The sequence below is a fragment of the Penaeus chinensis genome, chromosome 26 (assembly GCF_019202785.1).
Source record: "Penaeus chinensis breed Huanghai No. 1 chromosome 26, ASM1920278v2, whole genome shotgun sequence".
Taxonomy (NCBI): Eukaryota; Metazoa; Arthropoda; class Malacostraca; order Decapoda; family Penaeidae; genus Penaeus; species Penaeus chinensis.
This window is the reverse complement of record NC_061844.1, coordinates 7,128,298-7,138,297: the sequence shown is the minus strand read 5'-3', so window position 1 is coordinate 7,138,297 and position 10,000 is coordinate 7,128,298. Positions and strand designations below refer to the sequence as shown.

At 42.2% G+C, this 10,000-nt stretch overlaps 1 protein-coding gene across 1 annotated transcript in view; it reads right to left on the bottom strand.

The window, feature by feature from the left end:
- Positions 1 to 9,161, bottom strand: part of LOC125038995 (protein sidekick-2-like) — a 913,086-nt gene extending 903,925 nt beyond the window's left edge. The window contains exon 1 of the mRNA XM_047632713.1: positions 8,474 to 9,161. Within this exon, the coding sequence (XP_047488669.1) occupies positions 8,474 to 8,540 (67 nt within the window). The 5' untranslated portion in view covers positions 8,541 to 9,161. The remainder of the gene's footprint in view (positions 1 to 8,473) is intronic.
- Positions 9,162 to 10,000: the final 839 nt, after the last annotated feature.

Here is a 10,000-nt window from a genome sequence, read left to right as displayed (position 1 = left end):
GTTTCCCGTTTTCTTTTCTTTGGTCTGATGGCTTTTATTTTTTATTTGTTTTATCATCACCGTTTCCTCTTTTTTTTTAAATTTCAGTTTCTGCTTGTTTGGCAGCCTGTCTTTCCATCTGCTTCTCTCTCTCTCTCTCTCAATCTCTCTCTCTCTCTCTCTCTCTCTCTCTCTCTCTCTCTCTCTTTCTCACTCTCTCTCTCTCTCTCTTTCCTTCTCACTCTCTCTCTCTCTCTCTCTCTCTCTCTCTCTCACTCTCTCTCTCTCTCTCTCTCTCTCTCTCTCTCTCTCTCTCTCTCTCTCTCTCTCTCTCTCTCTCTCTCTCTCTCTCTCTCTCTCTCGCATCCCATTCATCCCCCCACTATCCTCTTTCATTCTGATTGCTCACCTAATCTCCCCTCACTGCCTGTCTTCTCATCCTCATTCTCCCTCTTCCCCTTTTCCATCACCCCTCTTTTCTCTCGCTCTACCCTCTCCCTCGCTCCCCCACCCCGTTCCCCTTCTCTCCCCTCCCTTTCCTATTCCCTTTACTCCTCCTCCCCTCAGATTCCCATTCAGCTCCCCTCCTCCCCTCCCATTCCCGTTCGTCTCCCTACCCCCTCACCTCCCATTCTCGTTCATCTCCCTCTCCTCTCCTCCCATTCCCATTCATCTCCCCCCTTCTCTCCTCCCATTCCTATTCCCTCTCCTCCCTCCCCATTCCCATTCCCTTCCCCCTCCTCCCATTCCCATTCATCCTCCCCCCCCCCCCCTTGCGCCGGTAACAGCAGCAAGTAGTGCTCATAATTCCCCTTAAAGTGTTCAGTCCACGGGACACCCTGCTAATAGGCATGGCTCGGGATTGGGGCCAGGGGTCGGAGTCAGGGGTTAGGGACAGGGGTTGGGGCCAGGGGTTAGGGACAGGGGTTGGGGACAGGGGTTGGGGACAGGGGTTGGGGCCAGGGGTTAGGGACAGGGGCTGAAAGCAAGGGATGGGGGAGAGGTGTAAGGGGATAGGAGTTGGGGCAAGGGGTCTGAAGCATGGGTTAAGATATAGGGGTTGGGACAGGGGTGTTTGAGACCGGAGTTGGAGACAGGGGCAGGGGACAGGGGTTGGGGAAGAGAGTTTGGGGCCAGGGACTGAGGACAGGAGGTGGAGACAGTGGCTAGTAACGGGTTGGATACAGGGGCTGAGGACACGGACTGGAAACCGGGACTGAGGCAGGGACCGTGGCCGGGGGAATATAGTTCTCCTTTTACATGGTTAAAGAACGTTTCTTTGATCCTCTGGGGGAACAGGCGACTGGAGTGCAGTGCTCATGATGACAAGTGCCGTAACGGTTGCAAATAAAAAATACAATAACAGAAAGGGCAGGTGTAGGCGAGGGAGAGATGGAGGTAAACAGACAGAGAGAAAGGGGAGAAAGAGGGAAGGAGAAAGGGAGAGAGGGAGAGGGGGGTGAGGGAGGGAGGGAGGGAAGCGGGAAGGAAGTAAGGAAGGAAGGAAGGAGAGGGAGAGGGGAGAGAGAGAGGGGAGAGAGAGAGGGGAGAGAGAGAGAGAGAGAGAGAGAGAGAGAGAGAGAGAGAGAGAGAGAGAGAGAGAGAGAGAGAGAGAGAGAGAGAGAGAGAGAATAACCTATAAGTCAAGTAGAGGAAAATAGAAAATTACACAAGAGTATTCTTGTATATCTACTAACAGTCAAGAAGGCCATAAACATATTTATACATTTTAATTACATATATTCCCTCTCACGAATAAGAATTACATGGACCAATACAAAAAACAAAAAAACATTCCGAAAAACAATAATAAACAAATAAACAAGAAATAGACACCAACCAGAAACAATCAAACCAAACAAACAGAGAGAAAAGAAAAAAAAGAAAAAAGAAATCTTCCTACAGAGACCTGGAATGTAGGATTCCCATTTTACTGAACGAAAGCCTAATGAGCAGAACCCAGCCATCATCTGGAGGGTTCTCGGACGCCAAAAGATCTTTCTGTCCCTTGAATCATTAAAAACCGTAGTTCATACCGGGGCTACGGCGCTACGGACGCGTGTTGTGGGAATGCCGTCATTATGCAGCAGCTGTGGGCGTGTCTACTATTCCTTGAGAAGAAAGGTGGAAGAGGAGGGGGGTTGAGGTGGAGGGGCGACGGAAGGGGTGTGCATGAACACAAACACACACACACACACACACACACACACACACACACACACACACACACACACACACACATATATATATATATATATATATATATATAGAGAGAGAGAGAGAGAGAGAGAGAGAGAGAGAGAGAGACAGATAAACTTTATTTTTACCTTGACAAGTTCACTGAGACAAAAGCTTACTTCTCAGAAGGATGAGGTAACTATGGTTATCCTGACCTTAAGTCCCTGTGTGCGCTCATATTTCACATACAAAACGTAGGCATATGTATATATGCGCGCGAGCGAGCGCGTGTGTGTGTGTGTCTTTGTAAGTGTGTCTATATGTGTGTGTGTGTGTGTGTGTGTGTGTGTGTGTGTGTGTGTGTGTGTGTGTGTGTGTGTGTGTGTGTGTGTGTGTGTGTGTGTGTGTGTGTTGGTATACCGCAGTCGTGTATACATATAGCCTAAGTTTCTACAAGTTATATAACCCTCGTCCCCTTAAAAGAAAAGAAAAAAACAATACAAAAACTCCACACCAAAAACAACACTATAAAACTGCTCACACCACACAAGCCATATGCTTTTAAAAAAGGAAAGTTAATACCTCCAATCTCTCGACATCACGACGGAATTCCCACTCCCTCCCACGCCCCATATTAACATGCAACAGCGCTGGCTACAACAGGGATGTAAGGCCTGTGCTAATGTATTTATGGTCAAAGAATCCCTGATGACGTGTGGGGAATGGGGCATCAAAAGTAAGATTTGATGAAGGGATATCGAGAGAAAATGAAGTAGAAAAATAAGGATGAAGAATAAAAGGCAGCCATACTTGAAAAATATGAATGATGAATCATAAGACAGATATATAAATATGAATTAAAAAGGAAAGGCGCCTTTAAATTATGAAAGAAGGTAATGACAAATGTCTAGATCTTGATAGCCGTTGGGTCAGGTAAACGATAACAGAATAGTAGTGATAAGTGCGTGACAGCTATATTTGGCTTATCGCTGGTAACGCTGGGATTAATTGTTGTGATTATATGATATGAAATACAAGAAGAAAGAATAAAAGTGCCTAGCGGATAATGGCAATAATTAGCAATAATTACGCTGATATCAACAATACAGACGTATACCAACACTCTTGAGACAAATGAAGAAATACGAATAGAAAAGGATAATTCTAAAGCCACTGTTAATCTGGTAATTATTATCGTTACTTAGAAATATCTGCCACGTCAACAGCTTAGGTCATTAGCAGTAAATCTGATAAACACGTGATATCGAAACGTTAACGACGTATATTCACGTCCCGTTCACTTACACATCTTGTAATCCGTCTAACTTTACTTTTCTCCTGTCTGCAATTTCTTCCGTTCCGTGGATGATAAAGCAAAAACGATTAGGCTGAGATACGGTGCATAATAGCGACAACTTTTGGCCGAGCCTGCCCTCCACTGAGGAACAAAAGAAAACGGCGGCGACGGAAACTTATAAAAGGAAATGTAATAATAGCCACATGCGTGATAAGCTACAAATGATAACGAACTTACAAAGTGAACAGCGAAAGGCAAAAACTTAAATAAATAAAAACAAGTAAACTACAAACTAAGCTCCATACATCGGAATGCCTTTCCTACAGCGGCCAGTTATTACGCAAGCACGCAGGCACACACAATCGCACGCGAACTCCTCACTCTCGCCAGCCACGCTGCAACCCAGACGATATAAATACATATCTGCGAGGGAAACGTAAAATTTTATGCGAAGAAAAAAATCAATTGTCGAAACAAGGGTAAATTGACAAAGATAAGCCTACATACCAAGCCTACATATTTTGTTCCAAGGCCGGCGATACTTCTGTCGTTGAGATCACACCGCGTCCGAAACCTTTGATGTATCTTTAAAATTTATGAATGTTTTGTGTCTTTGGTTCCAGTGGAAAGTGCGATCATTGATCTGCCCGGATGGATTTATTTCGCCGCTAATGCCAGATCGAAAAATGGCTCGGTGATAGGCCTAGGGGGCTGCCGAACGCGTGTAAATGCTTGGAAGACAGGCCTATACTCTCCGCAAGCGACAGAAAATGCAGTCTGGGCAGCAGATGGAACGCTGCCCGAAGGAATTTAAACGTTTCGCCGGGGGGATTTAAACATTATGCTGGAGGATTTTAAACGTTACGCCGTAGGCATTTAAACGTTCCACCGGAGGAATATAACGTGCTATGATATTGCATTTTCCCGTTACGTCGGAGCGACTTATAATTTAGTGATGCGGATTTTAAACGCAAATGTTATGACGGTGATAATAACTCTAGAAATTGTTACGAATTAACACCACGAAAAGATACCGACGTACGATTAAGACATTGCGATTTATATATACATACACACATATATATAAGTTTAAAGGTTACGATTTGTACGAGACCGAGTTTACATTCGTACTGAGGGACAATTAAACGTTGCAATAATATTGTTGATGAGGATGGTGATGATGAAAATAATAATAATGTTGTTGATGATGATGGTGATGATGATAATGATGAAGACGACAGCGATTACGAATGAATGTAATGACAAATCCCAGAATCTTGATCATCATGACAGTGACGATGTCGATGTCAAAAGCGATGTCAATGATAACGACAGCGACCGAATGAAAGATCATTAATGAAAAATTAAACGGCATAAGAACGACAAGGAAAACATGAAAGAACAATACAAAGACTAGGCCTACGTTGTAGTAAAACGTAAAAAAATAGGAATGCATAAAACAAATAAAACGAAATGAGAAGATACAGAATAAAAGGAAGTATATGAAAAAGGATAAAATAAAGAATAAGAAAGGAATAATAATAATAAAAAAGTTGAATATGATAAACAATGTGTTGATAAACAAAACAAAAAATTTATAATAATGAAAGAAACCAATGAACAAACAAGGAAAATGTGAAAATAATAATATGTGGAAAACAGAATATGATAAATGAGGAAAATACTGAAAGAAGAAAACAAAGAAAACGATGAATAATAAAATAAAGAAAGGGGAAAGGCCATGACAAATAAAACGCTGAAAAAATACACTAATAAAAATAAAAAGATTCAATACTAAATAAACAAAATGATGCCAAAGATAAGAATGAAAAAAGAGAAACGATAAATAAAATTATAAAAACAATAAACAATAAACGGAGATAGAAAGGCATAAGAACGGATAAGGAATATAATGAAAAATGGATCAAATAAAACATGAAATGAAATAAGCAATAAAGAAAAATACCACAAACATGAACATAAACAAACATACAGAATACACGAAGAACACATGGAAAACACGACCGTAACAAAAAACAAAAAAAAAAGTAGAACAAGAAGAATCCGATGATGGAACAAAGAACATATCAAAACAACACGAAAAAGAACAACTAAAGCGAGTAGAAAAACGGCAAGAACAAAGAACTCTAGAACACCATGAGATGAAACCACATGTAAACCTCGCGAGAAAGAAGTTATGCGCGCAACGCCCACGCGAGGGAGATAGCGACACAGCGTTGGTAATCACGGGAAAGAGAGAGAAAGAGAGAGAGAGACAGAGACAGAGAGAGAGAGAGAGAGAGAGAGAGAGAGAGAGAGAGAGAGAGAGAGAGAGAGAGAGAGAGAGAGAGAGAGAGAGAGAGAGAGAGAGGAGTAAGAGAGAAAACAGTAAGAGAGAAAACAGTAAACGAGAAATGAGTAAGAGAGATACAGATAGAGACACATAGAGTGTAAGGCAGACAAAAAGGCAAAGAGAAAAAGAGACAGACAGATAAAAAGGCAAAGCGAAAAAGAGACAGACAGACAAAAAGAAAGGAGGAGAGATCTCTGTTTAATGGCGCCCTTCCATCTCATCTTCATTTCTGTTTGCCTCCTTCGCTGGGCTGCGTTCCGTCGGGCGAAGCTACTGCAGGCCGGCAGCGGAGTGGCTGGATTGAGGAGAAGAGAGTAAGGAAAAGGGAGAGGGGGGAGAGAAAAGAGAAAGAGAGTAGAGAGGAGAGAGGAGAGGAGGGAGAGAGAGAGAGAGAGAGAGAGAGAGAGAGAGAGAGAGAGAGAGAGAGAGAGAGAGAGAGAGAGAGAGAGAGAGAGAGAGAGAGAGAGAGAGAGAGAGAGAGAGAGAGAGAGAGAGTGAGAGAGTGAGAGTGAGAGAGTGAGAGTGAGAGTGAGAGTGAGAGTGAGAGTGAGAGTGAGAGCGAGAGTGAGAGAGACAGAGACAAACAAACAGACAGACAAGAGACCTAAATCTAAACAGACATAAAGAGACGGGAAACAGACCGACTGAAAACTGAGAAACGAGCAGAAAATCGGAGCAGCGCACCCTGGGGACGAAAGTTTCATGTGGCTAAAGATCAAGGAATCTGATTGTGGGGTATAATATCTTCCTGTACCACCCCCCCCCCCCCCTCTCCGCCCTCCTCTTCCTTCCTCTCCCCTTTTCTTTATCCTTTCACCCTTCTCTTTTCTTGTATATCCTCCTTCCTCTTTTCTTAACAACATTTTTTTTTCTTCCTTTTTCTTTTCTCCGTCTTTCGTTTCTTTCCCACCTTCTTCTTTCCTTTTTTTTCCATTTTCTTGTCTGTTCTTCCCTTTTCAAATTTCCACAGCCTCTTCCCCAATTTTCCTTTCCCTTCGCTCCTTCCTTTTCCCTTCTTCATGATCTCCCATTTTCCCCCTCTCCTCATTCTCCTCCCTTCCCTTCTAACCTTCCAAATTTTCCTTTTCTCCCCTTTTCATCCCTTTCATAAATCTTATCCATTCTTTCCTCACTTTTTTAAAAAATCCGACTCACTTTTCGCCTTCCCTCCCTTTCCCTCGCCTCCCTCACCCAACCCCCTATCTCCCTCCTTTTCCTTCTCGCCTCCACCTTCCTTCTCTCTCAACTTCCTTCCGTCACCCTACATTCGCCCCCTCTCCTTCACCCCTCCCTCGTCCATCACCCCCTTTTCCCACTTCCTTTCCCCGTCCCTTCCCATCCCTTCACCCACCCCACACACCCTCCCCCCCTCCCACTTTCCTCTCATCCCCACCCTCCCTTTTCCCCTCTACCCCCCGCACTTCTTTTCATATCACGTGACCCGCCAATCTGGCATTATCGTCACTTCACTGCTTCTTCCGCGGCTTCGTATTAATCCACGTATTGTCATCCCGCGTTTTTTTGGCCCGCCGCCGCCGCCGCCGCTCGCCTGTCGGGCCGAGCGGGCGCGGGCGGGGCGGCGTTTCGCGAATCTCCTCCTTCGGTTGATTTTGCGATTAACTATTTACAGTATGATGAACGGGGACGAGGGAACAAAAATATGGTATTTGGTGATGAGGGGACAAACATGATACGTGGTGATAGTGGTCATAATAGTGATGGTGACAATGATGATGATGATGACAGTTGTGATTGTTAGATCTATGAAATGCATTTCGTTATTAAAAATACATAGGAAAACCATGATTAGGTTTAGAAATCAAAAGGAAACCAGCGAGTCGCCCCTTTCCTTTTCAAAGCGAGTGCCTACAAAAAAGAAAAAAAGAAAAAAAGAAAAAAGAAAAACAAAATCAATACTTTACATCTGATTTTCTTCATACATCTCTATCAAGCCATATAAATTATATCTCCGACAGATACCCATCTTCAAACTTAAGGAAAAAACAATGCAGAATGAACTTATAAATTATAGGCGTAACTAAAAACGATAGGCTGTAAATATAAAATGCCCGGCCTCGTCTGATTTATCTTCGATATCGACAATGCAACTGAGTTCAGAGTGAAATAGTACTACGGGCCTCTTTTCTTTTTCCATTTACCTATTATTAGTATTTAATCCTTTCTTTTCGATATCTTTTGTGTTATCACTGAAGTCGAAAACACAGACACACATATATTATATATACATATATAATATATATGTATATATATACATACATACAAATACATTTATATGTGTATATATATACATACACATACACATACATATACATATATATATATATATTTATTTATATATATAGTGTATATGAATATGTATATCTTTATGGACATACATAAATACACACACAAACACGATTCACTCATATAACCAAATGAGAATAAAACGGTACATGTTTTTTCACTTGAAATTCTTTCCAAACTCAAAACACAAATACTCCACAGACACCACGGGAAAATAATCCCATAAAACATTAATCCAAATCACATTTGAATTTGAAACTCTGAAACGAATCTTGGCCGCACAGCCTAAGTCCACATGCCATTTGGGTCAAACCCCTTTTTTCCACTTTGTCTCTCGCTCGTCACTCGGTTGTCTGACTCACCTTGTCCATGGGTAGAGATGAATAAGCAGGCCGCCAGGAGCAGAAGCAGATGCCTTCGGTTATCCATAACTGTTGCAATCAACTTGGGTTTATTATACACTCAACCCCACCGGCTTGGGCATCTCCCCGACAGGAGGGCTGCTACTGTATTGTAATTATGATCTATCAAATTGCTTTTTTTTTTCTTCCTCTCTTTCACAACACTTTACTAATGGGTTGTATCAGTGTGTAAAAACAGATTTTTCACTTTTCAGGATCCACGAAATTCGGAATACAATAACAAAAACAAAATACATCCGGGAAGCCTTGCTTTTCGAAGGAAGCTTTTTGATATCTTTTCAAAATAAATTCTCTCACTCTTTCCCTTTCCGTAAAGAATGAACACTACAAGGAGGTTATTATTATTTCCTCTTCAAGATATAACTTTCAATATTATTTTTAAATCTCTCCTTTTCCACTGTTGTAAAACAGAAAAAGATCTTTTTCCTTTTTTCTAAGTACACCTCACATCCTGGTTTGTCCGCACCCGCATAATTAAAAGAAAAAAAAGCTCACAGACCACCACGGACAGCTGTCGTTACATCCACTCCTTCGGGAAGCGATCGCGAAGCAGGTGCGATGGAGGCCAGCGGCGTGGCGTGGTGCTGGGAGACCGGGCGACGACGCTCCCTGTCCTCTCACTGCACAGTCGCGACGACTACTGGCTCCCGAGCGATCGTCTGGCTGCTCTTCTCCTCCGCCATGAGATGCCCGCTGGCATTTATTTCTCATTTTTATTCCCGCCCGCATTATCTTTCATCTTGATTTCCTTCGTTTTTTTAACGATATGGATATTTTTATGCTTCCTTTTTATGGGGTAGATAAGGAACGATTTGATTTTGTTTGAAATATTTCAATGCCGTAATGAAATGTTTTCAGATGAAATTTACGTTGTGTGGAAAATTACCTACGTATTTCAATTTGTTGGAAACTAGGTAATATAACGCATAGATTTTATTATTCAGTTACTCCCGGAAATACACATTCTACGATTCCGTCCAAACAAATTTCATTTTATTAAATTCAATTTGCCCGTTTAAATCTTTATTCCAGAATCGTTATTTTTGAACTGTTATCGGGGAAGTCCCTCCTTTTATTTTCATCAACGGCTTTATCAAAAAGCGAGTTGTCATTACAAACCAAATGTCACCGACTGTCATTCAATGCTACAATGCCCGACAGCTCGCTACGAGTTCCGAATTTGACATGACACTGCTACTAATGTCTTGTCATCCGAAGTTTCGCTGACCGTTGCAAAACATGGCCGCCGCCCGCGTGCTAGGCGGCCGTTTGATGCTAAGCTTTTTAGAAGAAAAAGGGGGGACTGACGAGATGTTCGCAAATGCTTCAAGAAATAAGTATAGGAGAAAAATAAAGAGGGGAGAAAAATATATGATAGATTATTGCTGCTCACAAGCGAGAAAGGGAAAGGAAACACAACAGGATAATAGGGAAAACGCAGACAACCGTAATTGCGTACGAGGAAGG